Source organism: Pipistrellus hanaki (assembly GCF_964339955.1).
Source record: "Pipistrellus hanaki genome assembly, chromosome: 4".
In the NCBI taxonomy this organism is placed as follows: Eukaryota; Metazoa; Chordata; class Mammalia; order Chiroptera; family Vespertilionidae; genus Pipistrellus; species Pipistrellus hanaki.
In genome coordinates, this window is record NC_140506.1 from 91496101 (window position 1) to 91517056 (window position 20956).

The 20956-nt window shown below is 61.8% G+C and overlaps 4 protein-coding genes across 13 annotated transcripts; 2 read left to right on the forward strand and 2 right to left on the reverse strand.

Moving 5' to 3' along the window:
* The first annotated feature begins 508 nt into the window (after positions 1 to 508).
* Positions 509 to 4141, forward strand: IGFALS (insulin like growth factor binding protein acid labile subunit). The gene is made up of 2 exons (XM_084882568.1): positions 509 to 848; positions 2137 to 4141. Exons 1-2 carry the CDS (start codon positions 833 to 835, stop codon positions 3936 to 3938), a joined length of 1818 nt encoding a protein of 605 aa, XP_084738694.1. The 5' UTR covers positions 509 to 832; the 3' UTR covers positions 3939 to 4141.
* A 772-nt stretch (positions 4142 to 4913) lies between these two features.
* Positions 4914 to 10997, reverse strand: NUBP2 (NUBP iron-sulfur cluster assembly factor 2, cytosolic). Of its 4 annotated transcripts, none has more exons than XM_084882578.1 (7): positions 10848 to 10964; positions 8146 to 8264; positions 7804 to 8002; positions 6593 to 6747; positions 6369 to 6479; positions 6161 to 6230; positions 4914 to 5606 (listed from the first exon to the last, which is right to left on the reverse strand). In XM_084882578.1, the coding sequence occupies exons 1-7, from the start codon at positions 10861 to 10863 to the stop codon at positions 5464 to 5466; spliced, it is 813 nt and encodes a 270-aa protein (XP_084738704.1). In that variant the 5' UTR covers positions 10864 to 10964; the 3' UTR covers positions 4914 to 5463. The 4 variants fall into 4 exon arrangements, with proteins under 4 accessions (XP_084738704.1, XP_084738703.1, XP_084738705.1 ...); XM_084882577.1 differs by having other exon boundaries at positions 4916 to 5606; positions 8146 to 8267; positions 10848 to 10997; XM_084882579.1 differs by having other exon boundaries at positions 4916 to 5606; positions 10692 to 10887.
* A 33-nt stretch (positions 10998 to 11030) lies between these two features.
* SPSB3 (splA/ryanodine receptor domain and SOCS box containing 3) lies at positions 11031 to 17341 on the forward strand. 5 transcript variants are annotated; one of them, XM_084882573.1, is made up of 7 exons: positions 11031 to 11149; positions 12598 to 12735; positions 15443 to 15623; positions 15735 to 15922; positions 16009 to 16111; positions 16193 to 16318; positions 16573 to 17341. In XM_084882573.1, exons 2-7 carry the CDS (start codon positions 12610 to 12612, stop codon positions 16911 to 16913), a joined length of 1065 nt encoding a protein of 354 aa, XP_084738699.1. In that variant the 5' UTR covers positions 11031 to 11149; positions 12598 to 12609; the 3' UTR covers positions 16914 to 17341. The 5 variants fall into 5 exon arrangements, with proteins under 5 accessions (XP_084738699.1, XP_084738701.1, XP_084738702.1 ...); XM_084882575.1 differs by lacking the exon at positions 11031 to 11149 and adding an exon at positions 11241 to 11359; XM_084882576.1 differs by lacking the exon at positions 11031 to 11149 and adding an exon at positions 11311 to 11668.
* Positions 17172 to 20842, reverse strand: EME2 (essential meiotic structure-specific endonuclease subunit 2; the record flags this gene model as incomplete). Of its 3 annotated transcripts, none has more annotated exons than XM_084882570.1 (9): positions 17172 to 17304; positions 17628 to 17931; positions 18009 to 18198; positions 18361 to 18476; positions 18555 to 18648; positions 18836 to 18927; positions 19584 to 19679; positions 20095 to 20231; positions 20563 to 20842. In XM_084882570.1, the coding sequence occupies 8 exons, from the start codon at positions 20840 to 20842 to the stop codon at positions 17761 to 17763; spliced, it is 1176 nt and encodes a 391-aa protein (XP_084738696.1). In that variant the 3' UTR covers positions 17172 to 17304; positions 17628 to 17760. The 3 variants fall into 3 exon arrangements, with proteins under 3 accessions (XP_084738696.1, XP_084738695.1, XP_084738697.1); XM_084882569.1 differs by having other exon boundaries at positions 18830 to 18927; XM_084882571.1 differs by lacking the exon at positions 17628 to 17931 and having other exon boundaries at positions 17173 to 17304; positions 18830 to 18927.
* Between the last annotated feature and the right edge of the window lie 114 nt (positions 20843 to 20956).

A 20956-nucleotide genomic window follows, 5' to 3' on the forward strand; every position in this document is an offset into this window, starting at 1 on the left:
TCGGGAGCCTGCAGACCGCACAGGGGCTCCCACAGGCAGACCGGGCCCTGGGCCAGGCCCCCCCGCCCCCCTCTCCTAGGGAAAGGGCGCCTGCTGCCTGCGAAAAGCAAACAGGGCGGCTGGGCTCTGCCAGGCAGAGGCTGGGGGAGGGGCAGTGGCCAGACACCAGCTGACCCTGAGGTCACAGAGAAGCCAAGGCTGGGCTGGGCGACCCCACCCAAGTTAGGAAATGGGACGGGTGGTCAGTGTGCCAGGGCCAGGGCAGACGGGCAGGCCATTGGGAAACGTGGCGGCTCCTGCTTAACCCTCACACGGCCACCGGCTAGGCGGGGGACCGGGAGAGCGACCCTAGGAGGGGCTAGGTGCGGGACCGGGAGAGCGACCCTAGGAGCCCACCCGTGGGCGGGGGGTTCCTGGAGTCCCCAAAACCTAACCAAGCACCAGCCCCTCCCGGCCGCTCCAGGGTGTATTACCCCCCCGCCCCCAGGCCTGCTGGCTAACTCTGCAGGCTGGGCTGGAGCGGGGGGGAGAGGAAGAGGCCCCTGTTGGCCCTCAGAGCTGCACCATGGCCCACCTTGGACCCTGAAGGTGGTAGCTTCCTGATGCACGCAGCCACACACACACACACACACACACACACACACACACACCCCGGTCCTCATCGCGTGCCATCCACACCCAGGGCACCTGGCCACCCGGCAGGAGGGGGTTAACGGAGCCCAGGGCCAGCAGAGGAGTTGGCCTGTGACAGGTGCCGGCTGCACCAGAGGTGGGGCAATCAGAGGGCAGGCACAGCCAGCCCCAGCAGACCGCCGTCTGCTCTGCATGCGGGATGGCCCTGAGGAAAGGTGAGGCTCCCCGTATCCCGTCCACCAGGCTCTCAGCCCCTACACACGGCTCGGCTCTGGCTGGGCCTGAACTTCTGGGAGCCCATGGAGGAATGGGGTGGCAGGGGTGGGAGGGGGTGCAGCTGAGCCTGGCCCCAGAGGGTCACCTTTTCCTCTTCCTAAGGGCCCAGAACAGCAACACAAGGAGGCAGGGGGTGTCTCCTTCCACCCCAAACCAGGGCCCGTGCCCTGGGGACCCGTGGAGGGCGAAGGCCTGCTGCCCTCCGAGCCTCTTGGAGGCTGAGCCATGGCGTCTTGTTCCACCTCAGGGCCTAGGCCCATCCAGCTGGGTGCGGATTACCCTTCTGCGCTGCCTCTGCCTCCCCCCGAGACCCCAAGTTCCGCAGGGCAGCCCCATGGCCACGAGAGGTTCTGGGGATTGTTGCTGGGCAGCGTGGCACCCTTTGTCCTGAAACAAGACCCGACCCCAGGGAGCTGACGGTCTTGAGCCAATGGTCTGGGGCCCCTCCTTGCCGCTGCGGCCGGCACCGTCTCTCTCCTCACCACGGTGCCGGGCCAAGAACCTGGTGCAGGCCGAACGCATTTGGTTCGCCGTTCAGCCTCCAAAGGCAACAAGCGCATACCCAGACTGTCTCCAGAACATTCTCTCGCTCATGCCTTCCTCTAGGCCAATGGCCGGCAAACTGCGGCTAGGGAGCCCCACGGGGGACCTGCAGCTTGCCGCTCTGTTGACTGATGAATTTGCCGACCACTGACATAGACTCTCGATTCCAATAATTACAGGCTTTTGTTCCTTGTGAGTAAGCCCCTATCCCAGCGGTCAGCAAACTCCTTAATCAACAGAGCTGCAAACCGGGCTCAGCTTGGCAAGCCGCAATTTGCCAACTGCTGCTCTAGACCCACCTGGCAGCCTGGCCCGGTTGACTGTCCCTCTCAGGGACACAGATGGACACGATGGCCTAGTCACCAGGTGGCCAGCCCTTAGTTTTCTCTGGAACAGGTATTGCCCGTCAATGCTGTGATTGTTCTGAGCTGGAGAACATCCCAGTTGACCTGCCTGCCTCCTGCCTCCTGCCTCCTTGGGGCGATGCATCCTCAGCTCACACCTTTCTCTAGTGACTAGTCCAATCCGCAGAACCTCCTCCCAGCGGCCGCTGTGGAACGGGGCCAAGTTAAACGGTGGCCCACGTGTGCGGGCTGAGGCCTGGACAGCTCTCCGTCTCACTCACTCCGGGGTTCACATCCCGCGCCCCTTAGCGCCACCTCTCCCACGTCCCTCTCCCTGCAGGAGGCCTGGCCCTGGCGGTGCTGCTGGTCTCCTGGGCAGCGCTGGGCCCCCGGGGCCTGGAGGGAGCGGAGCCTGGAGAGCCAGGGGACACCGAGGGCCTGCAGTGCCCAGCCGTCTGCGCCTGCGGCCACGATGACTACACAGACGAGCTCAGCGTCTTCTGCAGCTCCCGGAACCTCACGCGGCTGCCGGACGGCATCCCCGACAGCGCCAGCGCCCTGTGGCTGGATGGCAACAACTTCTCCTCCATCCCCGAGGCCGCCTTCCGCAACTTCTCCAGCCTGGGCTTCCTCAACCTGCAGGCCAGCGGGCTGGCCAGCCTGCAGCCCACGGCGCTGCGGGGCCTGCAGAACCTGTACCACCTGCACCTGGAGCGGAACCGGCTGCGCAGCCTCGGGGCTCGCACCTTCCTGCACACACCGGCTCTCGCCTCGCTCGGCCTCAACAACAACCTCCTCAGCAGGGTGGACGGGGGCGCCTTCCACGGCCTGGCCAACCTCTGGGACCTCAACCTCGGCTGGAACGGCCTGGCCGTGCTCCCCGACACCGTGTTCCGGGGCCTGGGCAGCCTGCGGGCGCTGGTGCTCGCCGGCAACAAGCTGACCTACCTGCAGCCCCCGCTCTTCCAGGGCCTCGGCGAGCTCCGCCAGCTGGACCTGAGCAGGAACGCCCTGCGAGCCGTCAAGGCCGACGTCTTTGTCAAGCTGCCCAGGCTGCAGAAGCTCTACCTGGACCACAATCGCATCGCCGCCATGGCCCCGGGCGCGCTGCTGGGCCTGAAGGCCCTGCGCTGGCTGGACCTGTCCCACAACCGCGTGGGCGGCCTCCGCGAGGACACCTTCCCGGGCCTGCGGGGCCTGCACGTCCTGCGCCTCGCGCACAACGCCATCGCCGGCCTGCGGCCCCGCACCTTCCGGGACCTGCACTTCCTGGAGGAGCTGCGGCTGGGCCACAACCGCCTGCGGCAGCTGCCGGACAAGGCCTTCGAGGGCCTGGGCCAGCTGGAGGTGCTCACGCTCAACGACAACCAGATCCAGGAGGTCCAGGCGGGCGCCTTCCACGGCCTCACCAACGTGGCCGTCATGAACCTCTCCGGCAACTGCCTGCGGAGCCTGCCGGTGCGCGCGTTCCAGGGCCTGGCCGGGCTGCACAGCCTGCACCTGGCGGGCAGCTGCCTGGGCCGCGTCCGCCAGCACACCTTCGCCGGCCTCTCGGGGCTGCGCCGGCTCTTCCTCGGCGACAACGGCATCGCGGCCATCGAGGAGCAGAGCCTGTGGGGGCTCCCCGAGCTCCTGGAGCTGGACCTCACCTCAAACCAGCTGACGCAGCTGCCCAGCCAGCTCTTTCGGGGCCTGGGCAAGCTGGAGTACCTGCTCCTGTCCCGCAACCGGCTGTCGGCGCTGCCGGCGGACGTGCTGCGGCCCCTGCAGTCCGCCTTCTGGCTGGACGTCTCGCACAACCGCCTGCAGGCCCTGCCCGAGAGCAGCCTGTCGCCACTGCTGCGGCTGCGCTACCTCAGCCTCAGGAACAACTCGCTGCAGACCTTCGTGCCGCAGCCCCCCGGCCTGGAGCGCCTGTGGCTGGAGGGCAACCCCTGGCACTGCGGCTGCCCCCTGCAGGCCCTGAGGGCCTTCGCCCTGCAGCACCCCGCGGCCGTGCCCCGCTTCGTCCAGGCCGTGTCCGAAGGGGACGACGGCCAGCGCCCCGTGTACACCTACAACAACATCACCTGTGCCGGGCCCCCCGGCCTCTCGGGGCTGGACCTGCGGGACGTCGGCGAGGACCACTTTGCCCACTGCTGACCGAGGCGCGGCCCGGCCGCACGCCGCCCTGGAGTCAGGACAAGCCCCCCTGCCCCTCGGCTCCCGGAGGCCAGGCCCCACAACGCTTACTTGTTGGGAGGGCTCTTCTCAGGTCCTGGGGTTCGCTGGCCTGGCACCTGAGGGCCAGATCAGGAGGATGGGACCGGTCCTCCCGGCTTCACTCATTAAAGCAATCAAATTAACGTGTGTGAGCACCGGGATGGAACTCGGGGGTGGAGGGAGGAAGCACCAGCACGGGCTCCTGGGAACGCTCCTGCCGCCAGCCCCGCCCACCCCGGGGCCGCCTCGGGGCCTCCCACCCTCCCTCTCTCCCCCTCTCTCCTCCGAGCTTAGATTCATGCTCTCCCACCCCGGCCCGGACCACCTCCACCGAGGAGCGGAGGGCACTTACTCAGGTGCTCGTCAGGCCGTGTTCTCTCGGAGGCAGTCCGGCCCGGGAGCCGGGGCACAGCAGGGGCAGCCTCAGCTCCAGGAGGCCCAGCAGCTGGTGTCAAGCGGGGCCAGAGCAGGTGCCAATCCTTTCAGACCGCCTGCTCCCAGCCAAACCCCTTAATGGCCCTTCCTTCTCCCCGCTCCTCTTGGCACAGGCCCTCCCTCAGCACCCCAACATCCATGGAAGTGGTACCAAAGTTTGCCCCTCTGGACTCCCTGCCACCCCCACCCCAGAGCTGCTACGTCTCCTCTGCTGACAGCCCCCCTTCCCTCGGGAAGAGCGGCACCCCCACCCTTGCTCTGCTTTGCAGAATGGACTGCCCTCCTGCCGTCCTGGGACGGACTGCGTTTCACTCCTGTTCCTAGCTCTGCCCTAGGTCCCGGTGTGGAGGCCGGCTGCGGCCCCCATGCACACGTTTCTGACCATCAAATTCCTCTGCAAACACATCCTCACCCTAATCCTCGGGCCTGCTGATAACCAGCCTCCGGGCCCAGCCCGGGACATGCGTTGAACTCTGTCTGCTATGACACACAAGCAGTCATACACCAAGGTTGGACAAAGGCGGAATGGCCTAGAAATGTCAGACTTATAACCCTGGTGGCAGGACACATTTAATTGTGGGCTCTATAGTTAGTACCTTACAGGGTGCTCCCGTCCTCAATCACAGCCCCTCACAGCCCTGCCAGCAACCAGGCACTTGAGGACAACCAAGTCCCCAGCCAACTTCCAGACCCACAAGCTCGGTGGACAATGCGAGGTACCGGAGTGGCCTGTCCGTCTGGGGCAGGTGAGTACCACGGAGTGAAGAGCGAATGCGCAGGCACCAGAGCTCAGGCCCCGGCACTAGGCCCGCTCGCTGTCCCCAGAGCCTGCACCAGACCAGCCAGCAGGACCTCTCAGCCAGCAGCTCGGTGCCCAGCTGCTGCTGAAGCACAAAACGTCTCCCAAGGGCCCGGGCAGGGGGAGGGCCACAGTGACAGCCCCCAGGCCAGCCCTGCAGGTCCCAGGAACCGCACCCAGGAACTCTGCTGAGTCTCTGAGCTGCATCCGTGGCGCCAGGAGATGCCTTGGTCAGGAGAGCTGAGCAGGTGTCTCCAGGACCTTCTGGGCTATGGCGGAGAGGGCGTGAAAGGCAGGGCTGTGGGGAAACTCTTGGATGAAGTCTCGGCCCTCCTCCAGGCTCCTCGTGAGCGTGGGGTCCAGGGGCACAGAGCCTGCGGAGACGGAGGGAAGGGGAAGGTGCTGAGCACCAGGCTGGGCGGCCATGTCCACACCCGCCCTCTGGGAGCAGCTGTCACGCTGCTTCGGCCGGAGCGGACACCCACCAGCCTCGCCCGGGCTGAGGTGCCTACAAGGGCTTCAGCTCAAGTTCCACTCCGACGGCCACCAGCCGACCCAGCAGGGCCAGCTCTGCTGCCGTGGACAGTGCCCAGCTGCAGAAAGTGCAAGGCAAGCACTGGGGACACGTGGCCAGGCACAGGTGTCCCCACCCGCCGCCCCACAAAGGCGCTCCCAGAGCCGGTGACGCCCGCTTCTGCTCTCCATGAGCATCCGGCGGCATCAGCCTGGGCTGCCGCTCAGGCCTTCCCCTCAGGTGCTTCTTTCCGGGTGGTCAGCAGCGGTCAGCATAGCAATGAGCTGATGCCCGCAGCTCGAGGCGGACAGGTGGACACGGCTACTGTCACCCTGTCATCTCCCCACCAGGGGCAGTGGGCACGGGCAGGTGGGACCACCCGAGCAGAGGCCCAGGGCAGCCCTGACCACTCACCTAGGAAGGGCACCCCGGCGTGTCTGGCCAGCTCCTCGCCGCCGCCCCGGGAGAAGACGTTGGTGCACTCCTAGGACAGAGGCGCAGGTCCGCCTGAGGGCTCTCCGCGCCCAGGGAGCAGGATGGGGGACAGCAGCATCTCCTGCCCTCCCCCGCCCTCTCCCCTTCACCCCACAGCCCACCCGGTCACCGCCCACCGCTGACTCACGGCGCAGTGCGGGCAGACGAAGCCGCTCATGTTCTCCACGACGCCGATCACCCGCAGCCCCGTCTTCTTACAGAAGGTCAGCTCCCGCCGCACGTCCCCCACAGACACCGCCTGGGGCCGGGAGGAGCCAGGCAGGCCAATGGGACTCCCGGACACTCGGCCAAGAGCACCGGAGCGGGAAGGCGGGTGAGGTGGCACCGGAAACGAGAGGGCGCTCTGCGTACCTGCGGCGTGGTGACCACGATGGCCCCCAGCGGGCTGTAGGGCCGGAGGGCTTCCACGGCCGCCATGTGCTCGTCCGAGGTTCCCGGGGGCGTGTCCACAACCAGGTAGTCCAGCTGTCCCCAGGCCACGTCAGCCACAAACTGCTTTATCAGAGCTGAAGGCCCAGGGGGGTCAGGTGGCAGGTCTCAAAAGGGGGCTCCCACACCCGCCGCCTCCACGCTGCTCCTCAGAATGTGGGGGGGAAGCACAATGCAGCAGGGTCCCTGCCCCCACAAGCACCACCTTCGTCCCAGCTGCTGGGCCACCTACTCTGCAAGCCTCTGCTTAGGCCTCAGCGGAGGCCAGTGGAGTGGTGACCCTCCTGGGGCACCTGTGCCAAGCCTTGGGGACACCCCAGCTTTCACGGCCTGAGAAACGATGACCTGAGTGGACAGCTCCCACCGTCTCCCCATATCCCTGCAGCCTCAGCAGGGGCTTAATGACACCTGCTGGCGCGGAGGCACCGGGCCCCATCTTGGTTCCGCTCCCCGCCCCGCCCCGAACACACACAGGTGGGCCCAGGTCTGAGCATACCCGCCCTTCCTGCCCAGGGGAAGAGGACTCCATCGCCAACAGCCACAAAGGTGCCTCGCTCTCATGGCCCACCCCCGCCATCCGGGCACCGCCATGCCCAGGTGCCACCGGCCAAGTGAGCAGAGGGGGCTCTTGCTCCACTTCTTTTTTAAGCAGTTTTTTAAAAAAAATTTTTATTTTATTTTATTGATTTTTTACAGAGGAAGAGAGAGGGATAGAGAGCTAGAAACATCGATGAGAATCTTCGATCAGCTGCCTCTTGCACACCTCCTACCGGGGATGTGCCCGCAACCAAGGTACATGCCCTTGACGGAAATCGAACCTGGGACCTCACAGGCCGATGCTCTATGCACTGAGCCAAACTGGTTTCGGCAGCAGGTTTTTTTTAAAAAAATATATTTTTGCTGATTTCAGAGAGGAAGGGAGAGGGAGTGATAGAAATGTCAACGATGAGAATCATTGATCGGCTACCTCCTTCACACAACCTGGACATGTGCCCCTGCTCTAAATCGAACCTGGAATCCTCAGTCTGCAGGCCGCTCTATCCACTGAGCCAAACTGGTCAGGACTCCCGTTTGGCTTTTTAGCTGAGCACCCAGGGAGGCCGAAGGCTGAGAGTGTCCCGCCTGGTCATTACCGTTCTTCTTGGGGCCTCTCCACACCACGGCTTCGTCCGGCCTCTCCAGCAGGAAGCCCACGGACATGAGGGAGACGGTCTGTTCCTGGTCCACGAACACGGGCACCCAGCCGCCGTCACACTGGTGCACGGCCCTGCCCTGGGCCCGCAGCATGCGGGGGATGCTGGGGCCACACAGGTCCACGTCGAGGATCCCCACCTGAAGGAGCCAGGAGGTCCGCGTGGGCTGTCGGGCCGCCCGAGGCAGAAAGGAAGCACGGCTGCCCGGGGTGTCCGCCCAGCGGGGAAGGGGCAGGAGCACCCGGAGGGGCCGGTCTGTGGCTGAGGGCAGGCGGCGCTCACCTTCTTGCCTGCGTGACGCAGGGCCAGGGCCAGCTCCGTGGAGATGGTGCTTTTCCCGACTCCCCCCTTTCCCGAGAGGACGAGGATGATGTGCCGGACGCCAGCCAGGTTCCCAGGCTCTGCTCGGGACAGTGAGGAGGCCCTTCACTCAGCTGCTCTTCCCTGCTCACTCCCCGGGCACCGTGCACCCCCTGTGCCCTGAGACCTGCCCCCTCATCCCAAGGCCACCCTGCAGGCCAGACCTGACCCTTCGGCTCCTCCAGTGCTACTGCTCCCACTCCTGCCTAAAATGACCCAGATTGCTCTTTTTTCTAGTATGCACACACACACACACACACACACACACATACACACACGCAATAAGCCAGCGTGCTGGCTGCCAGCTGCTTCCAATGGAGACTAATGCAGACTGGGCTGTCACAGCCACGACAGCTGTGCTCGGGAGCTCCCGCGCTGCACACAGGACCAGGTGTGATTCGGGCACCCAGCCCGCTCCTCTGGAGTCAGAGCAGCACTCAAGGCAGCCTTGGCCTCCAGCTCTCAGGAGGGACCCTTTCAGTCTGGGGACTCCGAGCAGCTGCCATCATGGGTGTGTGTGTGACTGTCAACGTCACCTGGCTGCCAGCCGCGCCCTCGGAAACCCTGGGTACAAGGGCGGGGCACCCTGTGACTCCCACACAGGTCCTGAGACCAGAGCTGTCTCTGTGGACAGCCACCAGCCACTGACTCAGCTCCTCTTCCTCCCAATGAGCCCAAATGTTACCCGACCAACCCCTGCACACACAACCCTCCGCCCTCTGCAGTGACCCCATGTTCTCGCTCCAGCCCCCTCAGGACCTGGCCCTGCTTCCAACAAGCAGCTCTCTCCACCTCCCTCCCTGCACGCAGACAGGGCTCAACAATCAACACGGAGATGGGTCCAGTCCTCCCTCCTGACCCAGCTCCGTGTCCAAAGCCCGCACTTCCAAAGCCTCCCTGGGAGGAACTCAGAGGACGCCCACCCTGGCTGGGGGGCGGGTCCTTGTCACCAACGCATTCAAGTGCCTTTCCTAGGTGTGCTTCTGGCACCTCGGGCTGGGACATCCCCGGCCTGGGTCACTGCCTGCAAACACGGAGCCCCAGACCATGGCTTTAGGTCACCCCTGCAGCAATTTAAAAGGTTAATTACTTAGGCCAAGACCGGTTTGGCTCAATGGATAGAGCGTCGGCTTGGGGACTGAAGGGTCCCAGGTTCGATTCCGGTCAAGGGCATGTACCTTGGTTGCAGGCATATCCCCAGTAGGGGGTGTGCAAGAGGCAGCTGATCGATGACTCTCTCTCATCGATGTTTCTAACTCTCTATCTCTCTCCTTTCCTCTCTGTACAAAATCAATAAAAATATATTTAAAAAAAAAAATAAAAGGTTAATTACTTAGCCCTGGCCGGTTTGGTTCAGTAGTTAGAACGTCGGTCCTCGGACCTAAGGGTCAAGGGCTTGTACCTCAGATGCTGGCTCAATCCCCAGCCAGGTTCAGGGCACCTGCTGGGAAGCAGCCAAAAAAAAAAAAAAGAACAAAAAGAAAAGAACAGGTGTTGCCTTGGAAGTGGGGGGTAGTCTTATACAGCGAATATAGGCCTCAACCTATGTTTTAACTGTAAAATTAGGGGGTCGTCTTATACGCCGGAAAATATTGTATTCGATACACTGGACAAGTTTGCAACTCTTCCTACATAGGGCATCTTTCTAGAAAGATACAAATAACGGGCCAGGCCTCTGGGAATACCCAGGTCCGACCTCTTGGATTTTTACCTGCATTTCCCCCTGGTTAAAAAAACTAACTCTTTTAAAAACTGATCAATCTAGATCTTACCTTGGAGCATAGTTGCCCTTATTCTAAAAACTCATTTCAGCTGAAACCAGTTTGGCTCGGTGGATAGAGTACCGGCCTGCGGACTGAAAGGTCCCAGGTTCGATTCTGGTCAAGGGCATGTTCATTGGTTGCGGGCACATCCCTGGTAAGGATTGTGCAGGAGGCAGCTGGTCGATGTTTCTCTCTCATTGATGTTTCTAGCTCTCTACCCCTCTCTTCCAATAAAATATATTTTAAAAAATAATAATAAAAAATAAAAATAAAAACTCATTTCAGATTTTTTCCTCTAGTGTTGTTTACAATCTGGTGGACGAATCAAGCTGTAAGAGCTTGGTGCCCAAGGTACCAGACCTGAGGTCTTTTAAGAGATAATGTGGCAAACCCCTAGTTATGAAAACCTACTTTGGTCCACCTGTGCAAACCTATGATACGCGCCCGTATCCGTCCAACAGAACTTTCAGTTTTTCAAATATTAAGGTTTAGAAAGCTAAAATAAAACTCTCACAAATAACTAAAAGTATGTGGTGTTCTGGTGTCTTTTTTTACCACTCCACATTCAAACGACTTCTTCCTGGTTTCTTGGGTTATCTCCAAATCAAAAAATTATGGCATAACCGGGCAGTGTTGTATTTTTAACGACAGCGCACGTGCTCCGAGTTCCCCCGAATTCACGTTCCCGAGCAGCGCTGCACTTACATGAAAACTTGTGACTTGAGGACGTCACACTCATAAGTACACGTGCGTCTCCGTGACCCTTACATGGCAAATGAGACGACTCGCTAAACACCCAGGGTCGCGACCAACAGCGGCGGGCCGGTCTCTTCCCGCTCCCCGCGGCGCCCGCACACTCACCCGCCGCCGCCTCCATCCCTCCCGCAGGGTGCGCGCCTGGCGTCCACTTCCGGCTCCGTCCGCCGGAAGCCCGAGTGAAGAGCCTTCGGGCCAATGGGCAGCTCGAGCCCGTCCCTTGGCCCTTCTTGATTGGCCCACTCACGCTCCTCTTAGCCAATTAGGTTGCACAAAGGTTACGCAAGTTCCGGCGCGGACGACGGACTGGAGAGGGATCCACTTCCGCGTCAGTGCTGGAGTGTAGGGCCGCCTCTCCAACTCGCCCCTCGTCCCAGGGCGCGCCGCCTCGTCCCCGGCCGCTTAAGGTGTGAGCAGGGAGGACACCGGATCGGGATTGACAGGTTCCGCAGCCTCCTGGGCAGAGGCGTGTGCCGCCCGGCCCGAGCGCCGGACCCGGAGCGCCCGCCGGGGCTGCACGGCCGGGGCGTTGTGTGGGGCGGGGATTGTTTACGTCTCGCTCTGGAGCGGAAAGTGGGTCACGGCCGCCGGCGGCGCGTGGCGGCGGAGCGGCTCAGGTGAGGGCGGGTGCGTCCGCGCCTCCCGACCCGCCCGGTTCGGGGCCCTGCGGGACCGCCGGCGGGAGGCCCGGCCGCGCATTTGTTCCTGCGGGCGGCGCCGGGGCCCGGGCGGGCGGCCCGCAGCGCGGGGAGGAGCCGCGGCGCCGCCCGAAACTGAGATTAGTAAGAGGCTCCCGCGTCGGGGCTGGGGACAGTCTCATGGGCCGGTCACTTCGCGCGCTTCGCGGGTCGCCCACTGAGCGCTGCAGCAGCAGCGGATGGTGACGGCCGGCCGATTGGCGCCGGCTGCAGAACTGGCTCGGACAGGCAGGTGAAGGAGCCGTGCGGTGGCCTTGCTGGAGGGAGGGGACTCTGGTTCCACAGAAGGCGCTTCCAACCTTAGAGAGCATTTCCTGCGTTCGTTCACCGACGGCGCTGGCCTGTGCCTGCCGGAGTCCACTGGAGGACAGTTCCTGTCCTAGAGACTTCACTCCGGGGAGAACTAGGCAGTAGATGATCATACAGATCGAGGTGTGACAGTAAGTCGGCTACGGAAACTAAGAGCCAAAGAGGGGAGGGGAAGGCATTCCGGGCAAAGGGCAGGGAAGAGCTAGCCACTGGGACGCGGCCACTGAATTGGAGAACTTGATAGCAGAACTTGATAGGCTTTGCCTTTTATCCTAGCAAATACGGTAATCTCTGAAGAGTGATAAGATTTAACCTTTGCTGGAAGTTTCAAGATTTATTTCAAAAACAGCTTGGCTGGGAGTGGGTGGGGTGGGTGGAGAGGGACTGGCCCTGTGGAGCTGGTGTGGGGAAGGAGGAAGTCAGGTGGAGGGTGAATGCTATGAGTCTGGCAGTAGGAACCGGGCGGTCGGAGTGCCATTTGTCAAACAACAATGGAGGAGGGGCCAGGTGAGGTTTGAGATGCCTGAGGACATACGGGCGGTCCAGCTGGGTTCCCGAGGCTGAGCTGAAAGCGGAACTGAGATAGGCATTTGAGAGTCATGGGTGTCTGGATGGCTTTTCACATGCTCTGCGTTTGGTTTATCAAGGTGCTTGGACACTTGGGTGAGGTAGGAGTTTCTGAGGCAAGTTCTGGAGCCCCAGTTTGGCACCATCTGGCTCACAAAATGCTCCACCTTTCGGGGGATGTGGCACAGCCAGCCACATCCAAATGCGGGGTTGTTGGGGGACCTTCCAGGGTGCCAGATGATTCCTTTGCTGAGAACCTGTGGGGTTTTTTTTTTTTTCAGATCCTGTCCACCATGGCCAGGCGCCCCCGGAGCAGCAGAGCATGGCATTTTGTCCTGAGTGCAGCCCACCGAGACGCAGATGCCCGGGCCATGGCTCTGGCAGGGACTACTAACTGGGGCTATGACTCTGATGGGCAGGTAGGTGGGCACTGCTGGATTAAGGTGCGGAGACCTGGAGGCAGGTCTCCCCCTACCCTCCACAAGAAGCTCCCCACCCAGTACAGAGGGCAGGGACAGTAGAACCCTACTGCTCACCCTGGGCTTACCCTAGTTAAGGATCCACATAGCCCCAGGATGACAGGACCTCGGGATAGATTACCCCATTCCTCTCTGTACACTTTCCCCTGAAGAGGCTGGCAGTTGGTTCTTTGGTCGGTTCATTCAACAGAATGTCTCCGTTCCATTTCTTGTAACCAGTTTCGAAAGGTGGCTGTTGGCTAGCTCCATTGCATCCTCTGGGCGGTTCCCCTGCCTGTACAGATATGTGCTCTATCTTTGTGTATATTCAGTGAAACGATCTTTAGTCTTGAAGACCACAATTCTTGTGCCTTCTCCCTCTCAGTTGCCCCTAAGTTCAGGTTGGAACAGCAGCTCAGCGGTCTGTCTCAGAGTGCAGGCTGCCTGGTGTACCTGAGGGCTCTGCAGCCAGAGGCTGGCTGTTCGGACCCTGGAGCAGCTGAGCTGTGTGGCTGTTGTGCCCACCTCAGGGAGTGGTGGGAAACAGATTTTCATTCATCTTCCGGAATCTCTCTGACAGGAGCAAGGGGCTGGCCCTGCTCTGAGTCACCTCCACTGCTTCCTGCCGAGGTGATCTTTAGGTGACCTGTCTGCTATCGCCCTGCATTCATTCACTCGGCATGTTTCAATGGCTCAGCTAGGCGTCCTGGGGACAGTGGGTGGGCACCTCTCCTCTCTTAAGTGAGGGCAGCTAAGCCTTGTGGAACTGCCAGGCCTTCGCGGAGAATTAGAGGCGATTGTTCTGAATTGACAGCATCCTGGGGGTTTCCTCAGAATTTCTGCTCAGGCCAGCAAGGTCCTGGCCTGCATTCCTGTCCCTTCCCAGCTCCTGTCCTGGCCGTGTGGCCTGGAGCAGTCTCTTTTCCTGTGTCTGGCCCTCCCTCACTGGCTCATCACTCTGGGATGCAGCCAGTGTTGGGAGGCTGGGGTACAAGTGTTTGACACATGCTTGCGCGCAGCCAGCCCCGTCACCTAATTGGCCTGGAGTATTTGTGTGGGGGAGCAGGTGGGTGTGTCACCTTGGCATCCTTGAAGGCTAAGCACACACCACCCTTCCCTTCTGGCTTGCCGAGGGGCTGGGTCTGCCCTGCCCAGGTTGACCTCCAGACCCCTGGTCCTGAGATGTGTGCTGCTGGCTGCTGGCTCTGGGAAGGGGGTGCCTGTGGCTGGCAGTGTGCCGCCTTGGCTTTCGGAGATCACTGTTCCTTGATAGTGGGGTGATTTGGGCCTCCTCCAGCGCCTTTCTGGGGCTGCCTCTGACTGGTGTTCAGCCCTCTCAGCTCAGTCTCTGCAGTTGGCTTATGAGCTCCTGCGTGGGCCTTGGGTAGAATAGGAAGAGACAAGGACGAGGTTTTTCCCCTGTAGAGCTTCCGTTTTGGTGGGAGGAGTCAGAGCTACAGGACAGAGACTATCCCAAGCAGGTGAGGAGGAAGAGGACTCATGAGGGCGGGCCAGAAGAGCCTCTTTGAAGTGATATCTGAAAGCTGCCATCCAGGGGCAGAGATCTCCCCCATGACAGGCAAGGGGAGAGGGGAGGGACAGGGCAGGTAAGCTCTGATGGGGTGTGTGGCTTCATTCTCAGGGTGGCATGATCTGCCTAGATCTGAGCAAGGTCACTGGGCTGCTTTGCAAAGGGTTTCAAGGAGACAAGAGGAATACCCGGGGTGGAGGCCGGAGCCTAACCAGGATCCTGAGCCAACCCAAGAAGGCTGACGGAGCAGGAAGGCAGAGGCTGGCTGCATCCTCTGGGCCCCGGGCAATGAGACCACGGTTGGCCTGGGGTCCAGAGTCAAGGCAGATATCTAGAGAGGCCAGTGCGCTTCAGAGCAGGAACGACTAGGTGTGCAGAGCATTTCTTGCTGGCTTCCAGGAGAGGGTGGGTCAGCAGTTGCTAGAACCTACCAGCTCAGCCTGGGATCAAGCCTGGGACCGAGCCCCTTAGGTAGACGGCCTGGCCCCCACTGAATGTTATCCTGCTGCAGAAGTCTGAAGCAGCATGAAACCCCTGGGCCCCTTGGGGCTCTGGGGTCGGGGTTAGAACCACTTGTTGCACGGATGGTGAAGGCGCTGCAGTCAGGAATGTGTGCTGACTCTACCACAGCCCAGCTGCTGTCTGTGGGGAGACCCAGGCTTCAGTCGGTCTTGGTCTGGGGGCTCCCTTTCTTCAGGCCATTCTGGATGGGGCCAACTTACAATCTAGAAACTGCCTGGAGAATGATGGCCAAGCAGGTAGCTCTGCTGTGGGCTCATCAGTGCCTGGCCCCCAGGCCCCATGGCTGTGGAAATGGGGTTGGCCTTTAAGCCCACTCCCGGGAACCCAGCAGCATGGTAGGCCCTCCCCAGTACCTGAGCCGGGAGGAGGTGTCCAGGGTCACTCGGGATGGGGTTGGGGGTGGGCACTGTAGAAGTGGGGTGCCGCTGTGCCCTGGGGAATCCCTTTGAGGCTAAACTTGGGGCATCAGCAGTTCACCCATTGGCTTAAGGTGGGTGTTGGGCAGCAGTTCACCCATTGGCTTAAGGTGGGAGTTGGGCAGCAGTTCACTCACTGGCTTAAGGTGGGTGTTGGGCAGAAGCACAGTAGGGGGAACAGCCTGCCCTTTTTTCTCAGCACAGTGACTCTGACTCTGACCCCGAGTACTCGTCCCTGCCAGCATCCATCCCCAGTGCTGTGCCTGTGACGGGTGAGTCCTTCTGCAACTGTGATAATCAGAGCGAGGCCTCCTTCTGCAGCAGCCTGCACACCGCGGCGCACCGGGGCAAGGACTGCCGGTGCGGGGAGGAGGACGAGTGTAAGTGCCTGGCGGGGGCCACTGGGCTTGCTGGGGCCGATCTCTAGGCCAGAGGAGGAGGACCCAGCAGGGGTTCGAGAGACTACCCCAACCTGGCCTTTCCTCTCCTAGATTTTGATTGGGTCTGGGATGACTCGAATAAGTCCTCAGCAACCCTGCTGAGCTGTGACAACCGGAAGGTCAACTTCCACGTGGAGTACAGCTGCGGCACAGCAGCCATCCGAGGCACCAAGGAACTAGGGGAGGGGCAGCACTTCTGGGAGATCAAGATGACCTCGCCTGTCTATGGCACTGATATGGTAAGTGACAGGAAGGGCTTGAGGGCAGGGGGAGCACTGCTGGTGCCCCGGCACTGGCCCCCCTCTACCTGGCCTATTGTCTCCAGATGGTGGGCATTGGGACGTCGGATGTGGACCTGGACAAGTACCACCACACGTTCTGCAGCCTGCTCGGCAGGGATGAGGACAGCTGGGGCCTCTCCTACACGGGTATGTGGACCCCCTTGGGGCAGGCATGCTGGGCGGGGCCCCAGACATCAGGCTAACCGCTCCGCTCCTGCTGCCCCCCAGGGCTCCTCCACCACAAAGGCGACAAGACGAGCTTCTCCTCGCGGTTCGGCCAGGGCTCCATCATCGGCGTGCACCTGGACACCTGGCACGGGACGCTGACCTTCTTCAAGAACAGGAAGTGCATAGGTGAGGGTGTCAGGATCCCAGGGGGACAAAGGCCTGTGGGGTGTGGTGCTACTGAGGTCCTGTAGGAAGCAGAGACGGGCCCAGGCTGAGTGGCCCCAAGGCTTCCCAAAAAGGTATCCTTGAAGAAAGAAGCCTGAGGTCCCATGGTCTGCAGAGGGTGGGACAGCACAAGGGCACCTTAGTCATCTCAGGAGGATGTCCAAAGGGTGGCTAAGCCCCCCCCCGGCCCAGGACTCAGGCTGTGCCCCCTCTAGGTGTGGCAGCCACGAAGCTGCAGAACAGGAAGTTCTACCCAATGGTGTGCTCCACTGCGGCCAAGAGCAGCATGAAGGTCATCCGCTCCTGTGCCAGCGCCACCTCCCTGCAGTACCTGTGTTGCCACCGCCTGCGCCAGCTGCGACCCAACTCTGGGGACACGCTTGAGGGCCTGCCCCTGCCACCTGGCCTCAAGCAGGTGCTACAGAACAAGCTGGGCTGGGTCCTGAGCATGAGCTGTGGCCACCACAAGTCCCCTGCGCCCTCACCCAAGGCCACTGTCAGTCCCAAAAGCCCAGAGACTCGGCGCTGCCAGAGAAAACGCTGCCGAAGGACCTAACTTATTTTCCATTGAAAACTGCCTTCTGAGGCTAGGACAGCATTTTCTCCATCCTTTCCCTTGGGCCATGCTCCAGAGTAACGGGGAGGAGTTGGGCCAAGCAAGGCCGTCAGAGGCTAGGTCAGGCCTTGCCAGGGGTTCAGAGGCCGCAGGCCCTGGGATCCTGAGATCAGAACTGAATCCATCCGTTTCTTGTGCGGGTGTGGCAGTGGCTGCTGCTCTCCTTGGAGTCTCCTGGGAGTGGCCACCCCGCTCTTCCGGACTGAGTGCTGGCCTGGAGGCTGTGGTCTGTGGCCTCATCAGATGTCACCTTTCCTGTAGCTGCCAGCCTCCGGGGATGTTGGGTTTGTCCTCACTTGCTTTGCATGTTGTCAGTTCCTCCTGTCTGAGACTGAAAGGTTGTAATAAACTCTTGAGTTTATACCTAACACCTCCATAGTGGTAGCATTAGAAGGAGTCCACATCCAGATCTTTTCTCCCGTGGTTCTGGGGAAGAGGCAGCCCGGCTGTCTTTCCCCTGAAGGTGCCACCCCCAAGGGACTGGTGCATGTCCCCCAGCAGGGACTTAGGTACCTCTCAGCCCTTCCTGCTGTCCCAATTGGCCCAGGCCTGCAGCAGTGTGTGCAGGGCCCTGCCCCTTCCTCCAGCCCCACGTGGTTTCCTCTGCTCATCGCTACCCAAAGCCTTTCCTCGCCTGACCCCCAGGATTCAGACCTGGCTGAGCCCCTCCCCAGGCTGAGGGACAGTTGTGCTGAGTGACGCTCTCCTCCCCTGCCCCTTTGGTTTCTGGTCTCCCTTGTTGCGCTGCCTTCTGGTCAGTTGGTTGGTGGGAGAAGGCCCTTGCATGTCAGGAGCTCAGATCCAGCAGGAGGTCAGGGTTGGTGGAGGTCAGGAAGAGGCAGATGCGACGGGAAAGGTCTGGCCCCACCCTTCGGGACTGAGCGCCTCCATCCACCTTCACGGAGAGGTCAGCCAGGAGGGCCAGGCGCTCCTGGTCAGTGCCGCAGGCCACGTATGCCTAGGGCAGGCACAGGGGTGAGCAGGGCAGGCCTGGGGAGCTGGCCTCCGTGTCTGGGAGTCTAGGAGGGAGCTCACCTGCTGCAGAAGGCGGGGGGAAGGGAAGGCAGTGACAACAGCATCAGCCACAGCCGGGCTGACTCGGTTGAACTGCCTAATCTGTCGCCACCAGGCTCCCCGAAGCCCTGTGCCTTCTCTTGTCACGCGCTCGCCTGCCGCCCAGCGCCCAGCTGTGCAGAAGGAAAAGGCCCCGGACTCTTGTAACTGCCTGATGGGGAGAGCACAGGAAGGTTTCTAGAGGCTGCCTCTCCGGACCGCCCAGTCCCCAGCTCAGCCCTCTGGCCTTAAGAGGCTCGGGAAGTGCCACCCCCCCAGGTGTTCCTGTTAACACTCCCAGTAGCAGCCACCAGCTGAAGGGGGGGTCACACACTTGAAGGGGCGCTGGGCGAGGGCCTTGGTGAAGGCGCACACGTGCTGACTCAGCTCCTGCCAGGAGGCCACCAGCAACACATCCAGGTTTGCCCAGAGCTGCAGGAGCACCAGGGCCTGAGGAGGACACAAGCCTCTGAGACCAGCCTGTCAGGGCCAAGGCCAACCACCTCTCCCAACGTGCCCTGTCCTCACCTCCTCCACTTCAGGCCAGCCGACCGCCGCCTCGGCACGGGCTACCCCGGGACTCGCTGGCTGCTGCATCTCCTGGGCGTGGGGCTGGCGAGACCTGAACAGAGGTGACTGTCCCTCCAGCTCCCCATATCCCATTGGTCCCACCCTCCTTGAGTTCTGCTTCCTCCATAGCCCACCCAAGGGAGGGGTTTAGCAGCCCCAGAGCTACCTCCATCCTTTCCCTGAACTCCGCCCCCCCTCCCCCCAGCCAGGCCTGCTAAGGGTGTGAGGGTGACCTGTACCACAGGTAGGCGTCCAGGCCGATGACAGCCAGGTGAAGGCAGGCGGGGCTCTCAGGAGAGATCCAGGGCACTGAACAGGCGGGGCCACAGATCTGCAAGCCAAGAAGGTTTACCACCCCTGTTCCTGGGGCTGCAGTTTGCGGGGCTCACCAGACTACTGCCAGTTTGCAGAAAGAAGGAGAGCAAGAGCCACCAGTGGTGCTGGGAGGAGCCTAGAGCACACTTCCTCTGCCCCGCCAGCTCTCTAGAAAACCAGCTGTGTGCCTCTGATGAGGCCAAGGGGACCTATGAAAGCCCCAGGCATATCCATTCCCATTCTTGGTCCACTCTGCACCCAGCCTGGCATTTGCCTGGCGGTAGGTACTTGATAAACGCTGAACCTCAGGCACAAGCATCAGATGAGCGGCCCCTATTGCTCCTTCCGCCAGGTGAGGTCTGGGCCGCTGGATCTCATAGCTGGACTGCACAGCCAACTCGCAGCCCAAAGTCCCCAGGCCCCCTCTCACCAGTTCCCCACTTCTGGCTTCTGACTCTCCGGAGCCCGCTCGTCACCCTCCTGCCCTCCAGAAAAAGCTGTGGCTCCTGTCTGCTCCCGGCCAAGAGCCCAGCAGCTTCCCTCATCTCATTCACATCTTGGCTGCTGAACAGAGAGGAGCCCCAGCCCACTGCATGCCCCCTCCAGTCCTGTCTTTGGTCAGGACTGGCAGACAGCACATCCAGGCTGGGAACCCAGCCCCCCTCTGAGCACCTGGGTCAGCTGGGAGACACCCTGCAGAAACTCCTCAGGCTCCAGCAGCAGCAGCAGACGGTCCTGCTCACCCGCAGCCCACACTTCAGGAGGCACCTACAGGGATATTCGGGGGTCCTGCTGCTCAGCCTGACTCGTGTCCCAGGGCCTTGGCACGGGCAGCACAGCACCTTGAGGCTCATGGCCACAGGCAAGCATCCATGCCCACAAAGATCTACAGAAGCCAATGTGCTCTACCACGGCCAAGACCAGCCCTGGTCCAGATGGCCGGCAGGAGCACTGAGCACAGCATCGATGGGGAACATTTCTCAGCACCAGATGAGTTCAGACTCTGGACTCGGGCCTGCAACTGACCATTGTAGTGGCTTGGGCATCACCCTCGCAGCAGCATTCCCCATTCTTGGCTTATGTGCATGACTACAGCAACTGTCTGATGAAACCACAGAGGTAAAACACCCTCCCCAGGGCCGGGCTATGTAAGCCCTGGAAATGAGGCTGCTGGGGCACTCACACTGCGGGGGCAAGGTTCTGGCTTGGCTCTGCTCCACCTGAGGCTCCGGGCGGGGCGCTGGGGCTCGATGTGGTACTCGCAGCCCAGGGAGCCCAAGGCCTCCATCAGGATGTCAGCACCAGCATCTTCCAGGATGGCTAGGGTGAGCGGAAGAGACAGCTGTCATTCCTTTTCCTCCAGGTGAGGATGCCGCTCCCAGCAGACCCCAGCCTGGACGGCGTATTACAAACACACTGATTCTGCCGGCTCCGAGAGCGCCATCGGGTCCAGTTCCCAAATCTTTTAATCAAGCTTCCCAGTTGGAAAGCCGGCGCCAATTCTTGGCCAAGAGGCGGCCTTGACAGATGCCCCTGTCACCCCGCCGTGGGCCGGGGATAACCTCCCAGTGACTAAGAGGAGCTTCCAAAACCCAAGTTCCAGCCGCAGTGCTACTTCTCCCAGGACACCTGCCCTCGCGCTCGGGCGCACCTGGGTCCACGCGCACCGCCAGGCGCCGCAGTGCCTGCTTGGGCCGCAGCAGCCGCAGCGCCTCGGCCGCCGCTCTGCGCTCCTCGGCCGCCGCTCTGCGCTCCTCGACCGCCGCTCTGCGCTTCTCCGCCGGGTCCCGGGCCCTCACGGCGGCCTCTGAGTCGGCTTCCGAGCCGACAGGCCCCTCAGTGTCCGAATCCGAGATCTCCCAGGTCGTGGGCCGCCGCTGTCCCCGGCTCCGACGCGAGCGCCGTACCATCCCGGACCCAACCTTCGCCATAGTCCGCCAGCCCCCTCCGCTTCCTGTCGCGCCCGGACGCCTTTGTAGAGAACACCAGCCGCTTCCGGTCGCGTCCGGATGCCTTTGTGGAGAACACCAGGCGCTTCCGGCGGC

What these genes read in the sequence shown, in the direction of transcription:
- SPSB3 (XM_084882572.1), top strand. An exon ending in CTGTCTATGGCACTGATATG is followed by an intron (nt 15,923 to 16,008) that starts GTAAGTGACAGG and finishes TATTGTCTCCAG; the next exon opens with ATGGTGGGCATTGGGACGTC. An exon ending in CTGGGGCCTCTCCTACACGG is followed by an intron (nt 16,112 to 16,192) that starts GTATGTGGACCC and finishes GCTGCCCCCCAG; the next exon opens with GGCTCCTCCACCACAAAGGC.
- NUBP2 (XM_084882577.1), bottom strand. An exon ending in TCGTGGTCACCACGCCGCAG is followed by an intron (nt 6,480 to 6,592) that starts GTACGCAGAGCG and finishes TCCCGGCCCCAG; the next exon opens with GCGGTGTCTGTGGGGGACGT. An exon ending in TCGTCTGCCCGCACTGCGCC is followed by an intron (nt 6,231 to 6,368) that starts GTGAGTCAGCGG and finishes CCTCTGTCCTAG; the next exon opens with GAGTGCACCAACGTCTTCTC.